The sequence below is a fragment of the Heterodontus francisci genome, chromosome 3 (genome assembly GCF_036365525.1).
Source record: "Heterodontus francisci isolate sHetFra1 chromosome 3, sHetFra1.hap1, whole genome shotgun sequence".
Taxonomy (NCBI): domain Eukaryota; kingdom Metazoa; phylum Chordata; class Chondrichthyes; order Heterodontiformes; family Heterodontidae; genus Heterodontus; species Heterodontus francisci.
Window position 1 is genome coordinate 99115144 of NC_090373.1, and position 17448 is coordinate 99132591.

Genomic DNA, 17448 nt, shown 5'->3' on the forward strand with positions numbered 1-17448 from the left:
TCCACCTAAGGGTGCAGACAAGTCTTAGGATTAGTGTCAGGTACAAAACCCAACACCTCCAACAGTGCAGCATTCCTTCAGTATTACACAGAAGTGTCAACCTGGATTATGTGTTCAAGTCACTGTTCATTCTGATGGGGCTCCTGCTGGTTGCTATGCAAGCAACAGGCACCTCACGGCCACCAAAAACCCTGTCCACCACTTCATTGTCTTCCTTGAATAGAACTAGGAGGCTGGAGTTTCTCATGACAAACATGTTGTGACAGCTCCCTACAAATTTGCACTGTGATTGATTTGCTATCAATGGTTTGCCTCAAATTGAACATTGAGAGTGGAATCTCCTTCTAATTGGGCTATTCAACGGCTCCAAAACAGAAGCCCACAGTATAATATGGGCACCGTGTATTTTCCCCTGAGCTCTAGGAAGTCCATCAACATAATTGAATCGAATAGTTGTTTCATGCTGCTGACTAGGAATCCTCCCAAAATAGATGAATTACTGAAGATGGGATTGATGACCTGTTCTTACAGGCTCTGATGGCCCCTTTCTATTGCTGCGTAAGTCTGAATTTGCAGCTTGGAAAGTGCCTGTAGCATAAACGTTGAAAGCCGTGCTGATTTTGACAGTCACTGACAGATCTGTTCTGTTACTTTATTAGAGATTTAGGTCATTATGCAGAAAATAGCATGGCTTGTCAGGGCAAAATCACTGAAAGCACAGCTTCTCACTTTGTCCCTCATAAGATCAGCGGGGCTATACACCCATTGTGAGGGTTAATCATGGGTTGGCCTCTGCCTTCTTGGATGCTGCCTCACTCTGCTTTGCTCCTTTCTGTTTGCTTCCGTCACCATCAACAATCCCAATCAAGGTGAGATAAGGAAAGCCATCCTACTCAACAGTATTGGGAGTTAAAAATATGTTGGTGACCAGAGAATCCCTGATTCCAGTAATCTGAAAAACAGTTCAGTGGCTCCCCAAAGCAAAACAAAATCCCAAAATATGCATGGAGACCTGAGAAATTAGTAAAGATTTCCCAGAAAGTGAGCTCCTTTAAATGGATCACTTCCACTGTACAGGTCAGCTTATGGCCCAGCTCTCATTTATCTGTGTCAAAGTTACACCAACAGAAACAATAAGTACATAAATGACAGGAATGTTCACGTTGTACACAATATGCAAATATTATTTGCATATTTACATCAGAAAAGGGCAGACATAGGAGATGGCTCCTCTCACCAAGACCAAAAATTTAGAAGGGATGAAAATGAGCATAACATTAGTGGAATTAGTGGAAACAAGTCTCATCCAAAAATCTGACCCGTGAAACTTTGTTGCACCAATATTATACTCTATCTCACCAAAACCTGTGTGCATTTCTGGCCTTGCACTATACATGCAGAAAAGAATAAGGAGGCAAGAATCACTCACTACAACCTATTTGGTCAATGATGCCTTCTTTTAAATAACTAGTTACAGGGAGAATACATTGACAACTCCCCACCACATGATATTGTGTGAATTGATTGTCATCAAAACCTTAAAATAAGACATGAATCTTAGTTTACTTCCTTTGGGTAACTAACGAGTAACCTTGGGAGACGGATTTTTTTGCAGTCGGAAGTCATTCTGGTGTTTAAATCAGTATACAAACACAAACTGCAGTGAAAGTTACATACAAAATTGCTCAGGGAGAAAAACGGAAAAAGTCTATCAATAAAAGGCATTGTGCACTTTTACAGAGCATGTGGTTAGCTGCTTCCTTTACACCTCCTCCCTCCTCCACCCCCAGCCATTTATCTCAGGAACTTTAAAAGGTTTCTTTAATTTTACAGTGCCTGGGAGACTAGAGAGAATACATCAATAAAAAGCCAATGCTGCTGCTCAAGCATATGCCTTATATTCATTCAAGCCAGCAGTTGGCAGAAGAATGCAGAAAGCATCAAGGCACAGGGGAAAGCCTGGACTCGAGAGGGTGGTAACCTGGAGATGAAAGCACAAAAAAAGACACCCCAGGGATTGAAGTGCCAACTTTTTGTTAAAAACAGATGATAAGCAAATGGCAGCAGTGCCTTTGGGCCTTACACAAATTGATGCTTTGCGAGGTATTAATAAAACTCATCAACTAGGAATCATAAGAATGATTCTACAATCTGCACTGCTAGTGGCACTCAGAGGGAGCACATTTCAGGAAATTAAAGGACCACAGGCCATGCTTTTCCATCCAATTTTTATTGGCTTCTTATTAACTGTAATGTTTTCACCAAATTGATGGCAACATATACCACAAGACGAAAGTGTAAAATGTACATATTTTCACCAGGGCCTAGAAATCAAATCAGAATCCTACAATACAAATACAAACTTTTCTGATAAAAGGAAATCTTAATATACATATATACATATACACACAAGATATTAGAGATATTCCACATTTCAGTTATTAGATAATAAATGTTTTATTAAACTATTGCTTTTCCAACAATATGGATAAGATAAGTGACTTTTTTTAGATTAGATTAGAGATACAGCACTGAAACAGGCCCTTCGGCCCACCGAGTCTGTGCCGAACATCAACCACCCATCCATACTAATCCTACACTAATCCCATATTCCTACCAAACATCCCCACCGTCCCTATATTTCCCTACCACCTACCTATACTAGTGACAATTTATAATGGCCAATTTACCTATCAACCTGCAAGTCTTTTGGCTTGTGGGAGGAAACCGGAGCACCCGGAGAAAACCCACGCAGACACAGGGAGAACTTGCAAACTCCACACAGGCAGTACCCGGAATCGAACCCGGGACTTGGTTCAGTACAATTCTTTACTCAGAGAGTAGTTAGACTGTGGAACTTGTTATCACATGGTGTAGTTGAGGCAAATAGCATAGATACATTTAAGGGTAAGCTAGATAACTATCATAGAATGGCACAGCATAGGAGGCCATTTGGACCATTGTGCCTGTGCTAGCTCTTTGGTAGAGCTTCTCAATTAGTCTCTCTACCCTGTTCTTTCCCCATAGCCTTGTAATTTCCCCCCTCAAGTATCTATCCAATTTCCTTTTGAAGGTTACTACTAAGTCTGCTTCCATCATCCTTTTATGTAGTTCATGAGGGAAAAAGGAATAGAAAGATATGCTGACAAGGTAAGATAAAATAAGGTAGGACAAAGCTGGTGTGGACCATGAGCACCAGCATGGATCTGTTGGGCTGAATGGCCTGTTTCGATGCAAGATATTTATTCTACGTCCATATTTATTTACCTATTATAATTTCATTTTAGTGGATCTCGCATGGTGTGTATCTGTGTGTATATAGGGGCGGTGGAAGAGGTGTTTTGGAGCATAGTAATATTGGGGGGGTAGTCTTCAGGTTTAGCAACATGAGGAGTGGGTCTTACAGATAAGGTTTGTGTAGGCCTACACTGTTTCCATTGTTGTAGTCAAACTCAAGGAACAGTGTCACTATTATTTATTTATATAATGTAATTAAATTTACAGTATTTTGCTCCATGTGTGTTTGCTGTATATTTATACTCAAAATTTATTTTAAATTGCAGGTTTTCAGTGCAGTCTCACAGAGTCATTAAGGCACAGAAAGAGGGTAATCAGCCCATCGAGTCCATGGCTCTCTATAAAGCAATCCAACCAGTTCATTCTCCTGCTCTATCCCTATAGTCCTGCAATTTATTTCCCTCAAATGCCCACCCAATTTCCTTTTGAAGCCATTCATCATCTCCGCTTCCACTACCCGCGTAGGCAGCGAGTTCCAGGTCATCGTCATTCGCTGTGTAAAAAAGTTCTTGCTCAAATCCACTCCCATTTCCTTCGGCAACCTTGGATGCAAGCCATCCGGACCAGATGACTTATCCACGCTAAGCATAGCCAACCTTTCTAATACAGCCTTCCTATCAATTTTCACCCCAACCATTACCTCTACCATCTCCGTCAGCATCCTCTTCCTTAGCAAACACTGATACAAAGTGCTCATTAAGTATTCTAGCCTTGCCCTGTGCCTCTTAGCATATATCACCCTTTTTGTCCCTAATAGGCCCCACCCTGCCTCTTACAATTGTTACAACCTCATTGAGACTGTTAACATTAAAATACGAGATATGAAGCCCCAGACCAATTTAAAGAATTACACAACAAGATTTCATGTTGTTAAGACTTTTATTATAACAACTAAACTAAATGAAATCCCCATTAACTGAATAGTACTTTGCAAGGAGCTGATACCCAAATTACAAAGAACGGTATTAAAATACCTCACACCGCACATACATTACACAGTCCTCTTTGATGGTGGTTAAAAGTCCTAAACTCCTTCCAGTTGCACTTCTGACCTGGACGTTCATGAATAAGATGATCCCTGGTGATCCTGTTGGTCTTTTCCTTCTCCACAAACTTCAACTTTCAAAACAGTTTCTAAGTCCTGGCAGCCTTTCGCTGTATCAGGCTTCTCTAAATGCAGGTGTTCCCTCTCTCTCCTTTGAGGCTGCCACCACTGGTTGTCTTCCTTTCTCACCGCTTTCTCTGAGGCTGCCACCACTGGTTTCCCTTCTTACAGCCTGTCTGCTTTCAGAAAATCTGTTAAATTTACCTGGAATCAAAAATCAATAGCTCATTGCCCTTTTCCAAAATGGAAAGCTCAGAAGTCTGGCTTCAGCAGAGCCACCTGGGCCTTCCATTGTTCCCAGGTGTTAACAGCTGCCTGGTACATTTGCATCCTCAGAATCACTGACTCCTTGTTTATGGTCCAATAGTCTGGGAGGGTGAAACCCATTGTATTTCAGGTGTTAATGCCCTGCAGTCTCTGTTTTTCAAAAAGGTCTTTGATCTGTGTTCTCTGTTGTCCTGGTAACCAAGAATTTTGAGTGGATGTGAGGTCACGTGACTTCCCTGACTCCATCTTAAACTTTTAAAAATCAGTTTTTAAAACATAATCATGCTACAAAGTCCAGCGTTCATAACACTATCCACTTACTATTTACAGGTCAGTAAAAGAGTTTTGGATTCCCTTTTATGTTAACTGCCATTTTATTCTCATATTCTCTCTTTGCCAGTCTTACTTTCCTCTTTGCTTCCCCTCTCAACTTATTGTATTTGGCCTGGTTCTCACTTGAAGAATTCACCTGACATGCATCATGCACTCTCTTTTTTTGTTGCATCATATTCTCTATCTCCCTTGTCATCCAAGGAGCTCTGGCTTTGGTTCACTCATCTTTTGCCCTTGTTGGAATGTACCTAGCCTGTAGCTGAAACATCTCCTTAAAGATCACCCATTGTTCTGTTACAGTTCTTCCTGACAATCTTTGGTTCCATTTTACCCCAGCTAGACCCCCTCTCATCCCATTAATGTTAGCTCTATTCCAATTTAGATGTTCTACTTTAGATTGTTCCTTGCTCTTCTCCATTACTAGTCTAAACCTTATGATATGATGATCACTCTTACCCAAGTGATCCCCACAGACACTTGGTCCACTTGGCCCATCTCATTCCCCAGCACCAGATCCAGCAATGCCTCCTTCCTAGTTGGACTGAGAATATACTGGTTAAGGAAGTTCTCCTAAACATATTTCAGAAATTCCTCCCCATCTTTACACTTTACTCTAACATTAACCCAATCGATATTTGGGTAATTGAAGTCTGGCAATTGAAAGGACTTAATTTTTAGGAAATTCATTTCAGGAACATCAGGAAGCCACATCACAAAGTTATGAAAACGGCAGGAGGTTCGGGAGAGCTTGCAGCAGTTTTTAAATGTCTGTTCAGATGTTATGGTAGTTTGCAATTATTCCTCCCTTATGTTTTGTATCAAAAGAAATGCATGCATAACCTTATATAAGAACATAAGAAATAAGAGCAGGAGTAGGCCATTCAGCCCCTCGAGCCAGCTCTGCCAATCAATGAGATCATGGCTGAACTTCTACCTCAACTCCACTTTTTTGCCCTATCCCCACATCCCTTGATTCCCTTAATGCCCAAAGATCAGTTTTGAATATACTCAAGACTAAGCATCCACAGCCCTCTGGGGTAGAGAATTCCAAAGATTCACAATCCTCTGAGTAAAGCAGTCACAGTCCTAAATGACGTCCCCTTATCCTGAGATTATGACCCTAGTTATAGACTCACAAGCCAAGGGAAACAGCCTCTTAGCGTCTATACTGTCAAGCCCATGAAGAATTTAATACGTTACAATGAGATTACCTCTCATTCTTCTAAACTCCAGAGACTAGGCCCATTCTACTCAACCTCTCATAGGAAAGCCCTCTCATCCCAAGGGTCAATCTAGTGACCACTGTTGCGTATTAATGTCAACGTCCTCAATATCCTCATCATCAACGAGGGTAAAGACCTACATATCTTCTGCATTGATATTGCATGCAATGGACAATGATTTAGGCATTTTTACACGTTTTAATTAACAAAAAACTTTATCTTGAATGGACTCCCAAAAATATCTGCAGAATCACCACACCACAGCCATATTTGTAAATGTTCCAGATGTGGGAAATATTAATGAGCAGTACGCAGCCTGGTTCTTGTCAATGACCAACAGCTATAATTGCACAAGTATTCACTGTCCCCCATTTGCTGAACAAAAGACCCTGGAGGGGATTTGAACTCTACCCGCACTGCGGAAGCCAGGTGAACGGGCTGTTCAAATGCTTGTATGTTGCCAATTTCAACTTTAGTGGACACCTCTGGACAGGTGGCGAAGATGCCTGCCAAAACTCAGTGGGGTTCTAATTCACATATGCTGTTCGAGGTCCAATGATATCATTGGCCCCAACAGCAATTCTAACTATGACCTGAGCAGGGTAGTCGACTTAGGTAGCTTTCCTACCAGATGAAGGCTACCAAGAAGAAATCAGGAATTTGGATTCGGAATTTGTGGGTCCTGGAGGAACAGGAGAGGTTAGCGCTGCAAAATTCAGGTATGTAGTGCCTGTATTTTCAGCGCTACAGGTGCGGCTTCAGGTCCAAAATAGCATTTGTCACACCATTTTGGTAAGCATATTAGCGTGGGCACTGGAAGCGTGCACCAGAAGTTTGCACATTAGGCAGATCGTTATGTCACTCAGCGTATGATGCAGATTTGACTCTAGCAATGCTATTTCCAACCTGAATGTTCCAGCTAATGCCCTTTCTAACCTTGAACACACATTCAGCAGCAGGAAGGATCCCACCACCAGTGCTATTGAAAGGGATCATTAACTACTTAGAGGTTAGTTGCTGATTGATTTCTACTGGCTGTTGCTGAGTTGGAAGAAACATTTGGTGGTTTGTACATTTATTTAAAGTTGATGAAGTCTATAGGGAGTGTTGTGGCACGTGGTGAAGGCCTTGGTTTTTATTTTGAGGGTTCTGCTTAGACCGCTTGCTCCCAGACATGGGTGTTGTAGTTAACAGCCCTCTTGGCCTGCAGTGTGACAGAGAGAATGAGCAGAGGCAACAGAGAGGAGCACAAGCTGTTCAAAGAGGGAGGAGGAGGAGGGGGAGAAGAGCTGTCAGCAGGCGCCTATATCCACCCAGTGTCTTCAGGCAATATTCTCCTACCTCAACCTCAGCGAGGAACAGTATGGGCAATATAGCCGCTTTACGATGGAGTTGCTCACGGAAATCTGCCACCTCTTTCAGACAGACCTGCAGCCTCCGAGCAGGGCGAGGACAGCATTGCCAGTGGTTGTAAAGGTGAATACGACCAGGAACTTCTTCGTGTCGGGCTCCTTCTTGGCTGAAGCAGGGGACATCTCCAACATTTTGCAGTTAACTGACACACTGTGTGCGAAGAGAAGGAAATATGTTACCTTCTCTCTTTCCCAACTGAAGCAGATGGAGCACGCATGTAGGTTCGTCAGGATAGCAGATTTCCCCATGATGCAGGATGCTGTCAACTGCACATACACTGCTTTACCAATGGGCGCCGCATCTAAATTCAGAGATGTACCGTGACCGCAAAGGGTTCCACGCCCTCAATATGCATCATGCTTGTTAATTCCTAGTATCCTGGGATGACTTTATTTGGTGTCAATCTGCTGTACCATCATCAGTTGAGTCACAACGAGAGACCAAAGGGTAGCTACCAGGTGAAAAGAGCTATCCACAGGCCACCTGGTCAATGTCTCCGGTGCACAACCCATGCACACGTGGGCAGCAGGCATATAATGGGAGCCATGCTGCCACATGAAATGTCATCCAGCAGATGACTGCGGTGCTTAAGCAATGGTTCCACTGCCTGGGCTGCTCTCGAAAAGCCCTGTAATACTCTCCACAGCACACTGCATGATTTGTCATGGTCCGCTGCATCTTGCACAACTTCACCATCATGAGGGCACAGCCCTTGCGACCAGGTCATTGAGTCATTTACAGCAAGAAGAAGGCCAGATGGCCCATCGAGTCCATGCCGGCTCTCCACAGAGCTTTGCAATCAGTCCCATTCCCCAGCTTGATCCTCGTAGCACTGCAAGTTTATTTCTCTCAGGTGGCCGACCAACTTCCTCTTGAAATCATTCATCATCTCCACATCCACTATCCTTGTGGACAGCAAGCTCCAGGTCATTACCACCCACTGCGTAAAAAAGTGCTTCCTCATGTAGACTCCAGAATTATATCAATGGTTTGGTTGAGTGGGTGGAAAAGTGGCAAATGAAATTCAATCCAGAGAAGTGTGAGGTAATGCATTTGGGGAGAGCAAACAAAGCAAAGGAATACACAATAAATGGGAGGATATTGAGAGGGGCAGAAGAAGTGAAAGACCTTGGAATGCATGTCCACAGGTCCCTGATGGTGGCAGGACAGATAAATTGAATGGTGAAGAAAGCATATGGAATGTTTTCCTTTATTGGCTGAGGAATAGAATACAAAAGCAGGGATGTTGGAACTGTATAAGACGTTGGTTAGGCCACAGCTGGAGTATTGCATGCAGTTCTGGTCACCACATTACAGGAAGGATATAATCGCTCTGGAGAGAGTACAGAGGAGATTACAAGAATGTTGCCAGGCCTTGAAAGTTGCAGCTATGAGGAAAGACTGGATAGGCTAGGCCTGTTTTCCTTAGAACAGAGGAGGCTGAGGGGTGACTTAATTAAGGTGTACAAAACTATGAGGGGCTTAGATAGAGTAGACAGGAAGGACCTGTTTCCCCTGGCAGAGAGGTCAATTACTAGGGGCCGCAGATTTAACGTGAATGGTAGAAGGATTAGAAGGGACATGAGGAAAAGCTTTTTCACCCACTGGATGGTGGGTGTCTGGAATTCACTGCCCAGAATGATGGTGGAGGCAGAAACCCTCAATTCTTTTAAGAGATACCTGGACCTGCACCTGAAGTGCTGTAACCTGCAAGGCTATGGACCAGGTGCTAGAAGGTGGGATTAGATTGGGTGGCGAGTCTTTTTTTTCAGCTGGCGCAGAGACGATGGGCTGAATGGCCTCCTCCTGTGCTGTAACTTTTCTATGGTTCTATGGTTTATATTTTCCCTGTATCTCTTGCCCAAAATTTTCAATCTGTGTCCCCTAGTCCTTGTACCATTTGTTAATGGGAACTGTTTTTTTCTTGTCTAAGTTATCTAAGCTTGTCATAATCTTGTACACTTCTATTAAATCTCCCCTCAATCTCCTTTATTGTAAGGAGAACAAACCCAGCTTTTCCAAGATCCCATATGCTTTACTAACCACTCTCTCAATATGTCCTGCCACCTCCAAAGGTTTATGCACGTGCACTTCCAGGTCTCTCTGTCCCTGCACACTCTTTAGAACTGTGCCATGAAGTATATATTGCTTCTCCCTATTCCTTCTGCCAAAATGCATCACCTCACACATGACAGTATTAAATTCCATCTGCCACCTCTCTGCCCATTCTGCTAGCCCATCAATGTCCTGTTGCAGGCAGTTCATATCATCCTCACTGTTTGTCGCACCTCCAAGTTTGGTGTTGTCAGCAAATGTTGAAATTCTACTCTGTATTGCAACATCCAAGTCATTTATATATAGCAAAAAAGTGGTCCCAGCACATGGGGAATACCAACGTCTACCAGTCTGAAAAGCAACCAGTTACTACGACTCACTGTTTTCTGCCCTGAAGCCAATTGTTTATTCAATTGGACATTGACCCTCCTATTCCATGAGCCTCAGTTTTGTTAACCAGCCTTTTAGGTGGTATTTTGTCAAATACTTTCTTAAAATCCATATAAACAACATCCACTGCATTCCCTTCATCAACCTTCTCTGTTACTTCAGCAAAAAGTTCAGTTAGATTAGTCAAGCATGATCTGCTTTTTACAAATCTGTGCTGGCTTTCCTTAATTAACTCAAACCTATCCAAGGGCCTATTGATTTGTTTCCTTGATTATTGTTTCTAAAACCTTACCCACCACTGATGTTAAACTAATTGACCTGCAGTTGCTCGGACTGTCCTTACACCTTTTCTTGAATAAAGGTGTCACATTTAGCACTCTCCAATCCTCTGGCACCTCCCCCATATCCAGGAAAGATTGGAAGGTTATGGCAAGCCCTTCTGCTATCTCCATCCCCACTTCCTTTAGCAACCTGGGATGCAAGCCATCCGGGACCTAGTGACTTATCTACCTTAAACATAGCAAATCTTTATAGTACCTCCCCACTCTCAATTTTTATCCTATCCATTGCCCCAACTCTCTCTGCTTCTAATTTTGTCAGCCTTCATTTCCTTAGTGAACACTGAAACAAAGTGCTCATTAAGTATATTAGCCTTACCCTGCGCCTCTAAGCATATATTACCCTTTCTGTCCCTAATAGGCCCCACTCCTCTTACTACTCGCTTACTATTTATATGCTGGTAGAAGATCGTGGGTTCACTTTTATGTTGACTGCCATTCTATTTTCATATCCTCTCTTTGCCAGTCTTATTTTCCTCTCTCAATAGGTCCTGCCCTCTCAACTTATTGTATATGGCCTGGTTCTCACTTGATGAGTTCACCTGACATGCATCACACACCCTCTTTTTTTTGTTTCAACATCATCTCTATCTACCTCGTCAACCAAGGAGTCCTGTTCTTGGTTCTCCCACCTTTCACCCTTGTTGGAATGCTCCGAGCCTGTACCTGAGGCGTCTCTTCCTTAAAGATAACCCATTGTTCCGATACAGCTCTTCTTGCCAGTCTTTGGTTCCATTTCACCCTGGCTAGATCCCTTTTCACTGTGTTGAAATTAGCCCTCTTCCAATCTAGACATTCTACCTTATTTTGTTCCTTGCTTTTCTGCATTACAAGTCTACATCTTATTTTTTATCATTTACTCATGGGATGTGGGCATCACTAGTTAGGACAGCATTATTGCCCATCCCTAATTGCCCTTAAAAAGGTGGTAGTGAGTTGCTTTCTTGAACCGCTGCAGTCCATGTGGGGTAGGTACACCCACAGTGCTGTTAGGAAGGGAGTTCCAGGATTTTGACCCAGCGACAGTGAAGGAGCGGCGATATAGTTCCAAGTGAGGATGGTGTGTGGCTTGGAGGGGAACTTGCAGGTGGTGGCGTTGCCATGCATCTGCTGCACTTGTCCTTCTAGGTGGTAGAGGTCGCGGGTATGGAAGGTGCTGTCTAAGGAGCTTTGGTGAGTTGTGGCAGTGCATCTGCCAGTACACACTGCTGCCACTGTGCATCAGCGGTGGGGGGAATGAATGTTGAAGGTGGTGGATGGGGTGTCAATCAAGCGGGCTGATTTGTCCTGGATGGTGTCGAGTTTCTTGAATGTTGTTGGAGCTGTACGCATCCAGGCAAGTGGAGAGTATTCCATCACACTCCTGACTTAAGGCTTGTCGATGGTGGACAGGCTTAGGGGAGTCAGGAGGTGAGTTACCCGCCACAGGATTCCTAGTCTTTGACCTGCTCTTGTAGCCATGGCACTTATATGGATACTCCAGTTTAGTTTCTGGACAAGCGTAACCCCCAGGATATTGATAGTGGGGGATTCAGCAATTGTAATGCCATTGAATGTCAAGGGAAGATGGTTAGATTCTCTCTTGTTTGAGATAGTCATTGTCTGGCACTTGTGTGGCGCAAATGTTACTTGCCATTTATCAGTCCAAGCCTGGATATTGTCCAGGTCTTGCTGCATACGATGATCACTCTTACCCAAGTGCTGCCCCACAGACACTTGTTACACTTGGCCTCATTTCCGTGCACCAGATCCAGCAATGCCCCTTGTCTAGTTGGGCTGAGGGCAGCACAGTTGCGCAGTGGTTAGCACCGCAGCCTCACAGCTCCAGCGACCCGGGTTCAATTCTGGGTACTGCCTGTGCGGAGTTTGCAAGTTCTCCCTGTGACTGCGTGGGTTTTCGCCAGGTGCTCCGGTTTCCTCCCACAGCCAAAGACTTGCAGGTTGATAGGTAAATTGGCCATTATAAATTGCCCCTAGTATAGGTAGGGGAATTGTGGGGATGTGGTAGGAATATGGGATTTATGTAAGATTAGTATAAATGGGTGGTTGATGGTCGGCACAGACTCGGTGGGCCGAAGGGCCTGTTTCAGTGCTGTATCTCTAAATAAATAAAATAAAAATAAATACTGCTCAAGGAAGTTCTACTGAACACATTTCTGAAATTCGTCCCCCTCCTTACCCTTTACTCTAAAATTATCCCAATTGATATGTGTAACTCTAGTCCCCCAATATCACCACTCTCTCGTTCTTGCACATCTCTGTGATTTCCCTGCAGATTTGCTCCTCTATCTCTCTCATACTACTCGTAGGCCTACAGAATACCCCTCATAGCCTGATCATACCGTTTTTGTTCCTCAACTCTAAGCAAATGGATTCTGTCCTTGCCCCTTCAAGGACACCCTCCCTTTCCAGCACTGCATTGTCTTCCGTAATCAGGACTGCCCTTCCCCCACCTCCCTTTTCTCCTTCTCTATCTTTTCTGACCACTTTATATCCGTGTGTATTACATTCCCAGTCCTCACCATTTTTAAGCCAGATTCCGTTATTGCCACTGCATCATATTCCCATACTGATATTTGTGCTTACCAGCTTTATTCACTACAGTTTGTGCATTTACACACAATGGTGAGCAGCTGAGCAGCAGGAAGAGGGGGAAGAAGGGAAGAGAAACCAACACATTTCCTTTCTGTCCAGGATGTCCACAATCAGTTCATCCCACCGCAGTATCAGTCAACACAACACCAATTCCCCATTCAACAACAATCACACACCTTATCTTCCAGCATCATGGACTATCATCGCATCCTTTTGGCCAAAATGAGAAAATAAAAGCCACCAGAATACAAACTATCCAATATTCAACACAAAAGTCAATTATTCACCCTTGTGCATTCTCTTAGTGCCTGTCTTCTGCGTACCTTTGCCTGCCCCACTGCTCCTATGCAGTGTTACCCTAGTGGCTGCTGCTTGGCTGGCGGAAGGCTGCTGACTTTCAGTGGGGAAGACAGCTCTGGGCCTTGCAGGATGACCTTGAGGGGCTATGGGCCTTGAAGGTCCGGCTTCAGACTGCAGCACCTCGGCATGCGTGACAGCAGTCTGGGCTGGCTGAAAGACAACAGCAAGGGCACTAGCAAAGTGGCAGTAGTGGCAGGATAAATGCTGTCTTCCTGAGAGACGACTGCAGTTTGAGCTCCAGAGCCACTGCCACTCCAGCAGTGAGGCGCCTCAGCAACCCGATTAATCTGTTTGAGGACAGATTGCTGGACTGATGTGAGACCCTGCAGCCCCTTTGAACAACGGCATCTACAACCATGATGACAGCAGTCTCAGCTTGTGACTGGGAGGTTCAGTTTCAGTTTCAAGAAAACTGTAGAGGTTGAAGCCAGCTGCAGAGCTAGGTGTTTTTGTTTTAAAAGAGTCTCCCAGGGCAGCTGAACTGGAAAAAAGCTGGGAGCTGTTGGTTTTAAAAGGTCAAGTTCTTTGAAATGGAACCTGTTTTCGGGTAGCTGGAAGATACAAATTGCTACCATTGTTTTCGGTGAGTGAAAGCATTATCTGTAAAGCTACACCACTAGGACTGCTGTGAGAGAAACGACGGAAATTCCAGAAGGGTGCGCAGTTTTGATGGGGATGATATTGGTGGGGTTCGGATTGCAGAAAAACCACCATCGAGTGGAAACCGCATTTGCATCTTAGGGAGAAGGGATCTGGAGATCTGCTTGAAACATTCAAAAACTTGAAGGACTTTGGGACTGTTCGAAGCTACCTTGCTGACAGAACTGCCAAAGGACTTGTGAGGACTACTTTTGTTGCATCTGATTGTTAACATGTAAACCTTAAGACATGCATACATCAACTGTGAGTTAACTGTTAGTTCATGTTTAACTTATGTTGGTTTTGGTTTGAGTGTTAAAGTAAAATTTACAGAAGTTAAATCTTGTCCCTTTTTTTTGGTTTGTTGGTGGTCTCCACAGGGATCATAACACTCTGCACAGAGCCTTATACAATATTGGTACCAGACTCCTCCATACTCGACAGTGACCGCAGACTTTCTGGCAGGCTTGTCAATGCACCAAACATTGCTAGGTGCATACCACTGGGCCATTTTCTGTACCCCACCCCATCGATGTCCTGTGGATCAGAGCTTCTGTGCAACCTCACCCTCCAGCTAACCTTTCCCCCCCTGCCTTTGCTGCAGCCATTTGTGCCCGGTGTCTCACCACATGCAGATCCTGCCTCTAAGCTAGTCTCTAAAATATGCGCAGTGTCAGTATCTGAGGTGGTGGCTGCGAGTGTCAAAGCAAGCGATGATGTTTGTTCATCATCAGTCTCTTCTTCCTCTTCCACTGCTTGGTCCTGCACCACATCCTCGCCAGCTGGTGATTCTTGGGTATCTGAAAGGAGAAAAGGCATAAGTGTAGGGTTGCAGTGAGGGGAGAGGGGAAGCAAGAGGTGCAATCCTTAAACCATCTGCAGCTTGTAAATCAGAAGAGATTGTGGGATGAGAGGCAAGTGGGATATGAGCTCTGCTGCTGGCTATGGTATCAGTCATGGCTGCTCCAATGATGGTGACCACTGTCTGTTCCATGGGTGTAATCTCCTGCTGCCTCCAGTTGTGCACCACCTTGTCCTGCAGGAGAGACAGATGTGTGCCAGTGAGTGTGGTGCAATATGTTTGACTGACATGCTGTCATGGATGAACAGCTGGCAATGTGCGTGAGCTTTGAGATGTGGGTCTGAGGCTGCAGCAGTGCTCAGTCTCTGTGGGTGTGGTGGAGCATGTGAGTATGATGTATGTATTGCGGTCGGTAGATTGTTGGTAGGTGAGTGATGGGCTTGTGGAGAGTTAAGCAATATATGAAGCTAGTGGTTGTTATAACAATATGGAATTAGAGGATGAATTCACGGAAATTGACCACTCGTGAGGTCATTCAACAGCTTTCCTTGGGACTACACTGCTTTCCTTGACAGCAATGGTTATCTGATCCCACTGCCTTCTCTGAATTTGTCTGGTGGGCCTTCTGGCCCCCTGTGGATAGAAAACTGCTCTCCTCCTACCAACCTCCTCCACAATGCCCTCCAGTGTGTTTCAGCAAACCTTCATTCTGTTGTGCCATATTCATTCTTTTTGCAGGTCAGCCACTCTTTCCCAGCCACTTTCAGCAGCTGTTACAGCCAGAATGCACCTCCGTCTCAAGAGGTTGGGTCCCCTGCTGAGGCATGCAGCCACTCAACAACTCGTTTTGCGCTGGGCTGCCCACAGAAATTGTTTAAACGTACTCTGCGTGCTGCCTGAATCTGAAGGAACGAAAGTGAGTTAATCTGGCATCGCGATCCCTACACCCCCTAGGTCTCCCCTGCCCATGCAATCACTGTGGCCTCAGACTCTGTAGGGAGATAGAAAACTAACTGACATCGGCAGTTTCGCACTGGCAATTAAAATCCAGCCACCCCCCACCCCCCACCCCCACCCCAACCCCACAACCATTTTGTAAAATAGAGATGGTGAAAGTTATCTCCTCTGACGCACAGACTGGCAATAACTAAAAGGTCTCAGTGATTGTTGGACTTGCATTTATTGCCCCTTCAGAAATTCCTACTCCTCCTCTGAATGCAGTATGTTGGTAAGAAACTGCTATACTCACTACTTTACTACTTTGCATATTGCAACATCAAGATCAGCAGCAAGCAAGAGTAATGCTTCTCAGTACTAGTGAGGGGATAAAAACCTAAAATGCAAAATTGGATCACGAGCACCATAAATCAATAAAGAATACATAAAAATATAAAAATGCAACTTCACAAAAACTCCACGTTCCCTTTCGAAGAAGCTTCCTTCAGCAGGCCATAGGCCCAGGTTTGGCATGTGGTCTGAGCAGCCTCAGTATTCTGGCCATTTCAATATTTAAATGTGGCCTACACCAGCTGATCATATAGCCCCACACATTTATCCCCCAAATAACCTGTTAACAAATTGAGTGCTATTGTTGTTAGCTTAAGGACAAGAAACCAATTTCCAGGCTCATGGCCACTGCTAGATCCTGTGCTGTTGGCAGGGTCTTGGCAAATTGAGTCTTGTGTCTCATCTTTCTCCTCGGCACCAATCAACCCTCAGGTTTGAGCACTGACAGTAACTTTGCTATCTCCCCTATTTTATTGCAAGCAGGGAGTGTTGAAAATGCATGGCAGGTCTACTGGAATCTGGAAGGAGGCTAGTTATTTCAGGTGTAGATATTATTTGACTGATTATGCACTTGTGCTTTTGTGACTAATTGTTGTTTATCATAAAGTCTCTGACTTTAAGATAAACCTTTTTACTGGCATTATATCCATTATCACCTCTAAGCAATCCGAGTCCTTATTCCTGATGCCTGAGGGTTATGGCTTGTTCTCCGATTCCTCCCTTTACTTTGTTTTCTTCAACCTAATTATTTACCAATCTCCAGTTCTGATGAAGGGTCTACACATGAAACACTCAGCTGTCTTTTCTCTATACACATGTTGAGATCAGCATTTTCTGTTTTTTTTTTTGCTTTGTCCACTTGAATAAATGTGAAAGAATGCCGACAAATGTCGGCATGACATTCATTCATTATGATCTATATATTATTTTGTAGGATATCCGAACATGCAAATCTTATGTATTTCACTGCCATATGTTAACCAGATTGTTAAAAAAGCTGGAAGTGTTAGGTTCATATAAGACTAGTATTTAGGTGATACAATGGCGCAATATGTTGATAGTCCAAGTCAATGCGCATTTGCAGCTAAGCTCCCCATATGAAAAGTTCTTGTTTTCAGTCACAGCATCAGGGAGCAGTGGAAAGTCCTAATCAAATGAATTGCCCATGGGGGAGAGAGGAAGGCAGAAACTAATTTAAAATTGATGAGCCCCCACGTCACATTTCCAAATAACTGGTTCAAATGCAGTATTGAGAAGTTCTGAAAGCAGGATGTCACCCTTTCAGGCATCAGAAAGATGCATAGTCCTGTGTGACCAACTACAGGGCAGAAAATGGGAATGAGG

General features: G+C 44.0%; 1 protein-coding gene across 7 annotated transcripts in view; it reads right to left on the bottom strand.

Annotated features, from left to right (window-relative positions):
- Window positions 1-17448, bottom strand: part of LOC137358811 (A-kinase anchor protein 7-like) — a 190790-nt gene that overhangs the window by 67649 nt on the left and 105693 nt on the right. The window contains exons 8-9 of one of the 7 annotated variants that reach the window (XR_010971326.1): window positions 7567-7788; window positions 4528-4606 (exon numbers count right to left, since the gene is read on the bottom strand). The exons of 5 other annotated variants lie outside the window; for them this stretch is intronic. Coding sequence is in view for 1 of the 2 variants with exons in the window: in XM_068025059.1 (XP_067881160.1) it covers window positions 4458-4606 (149 nt within the window). In the remaining variant the exon portion in view is untranslated. Of the gene's footprint in view, window positions 1-2447; window positions 4607-7566; window positions 7789-17448 lie in introns of those variants that run through there. One more of the 7 variants, XM_068025059.1, reaches the window with a different exon arrangement.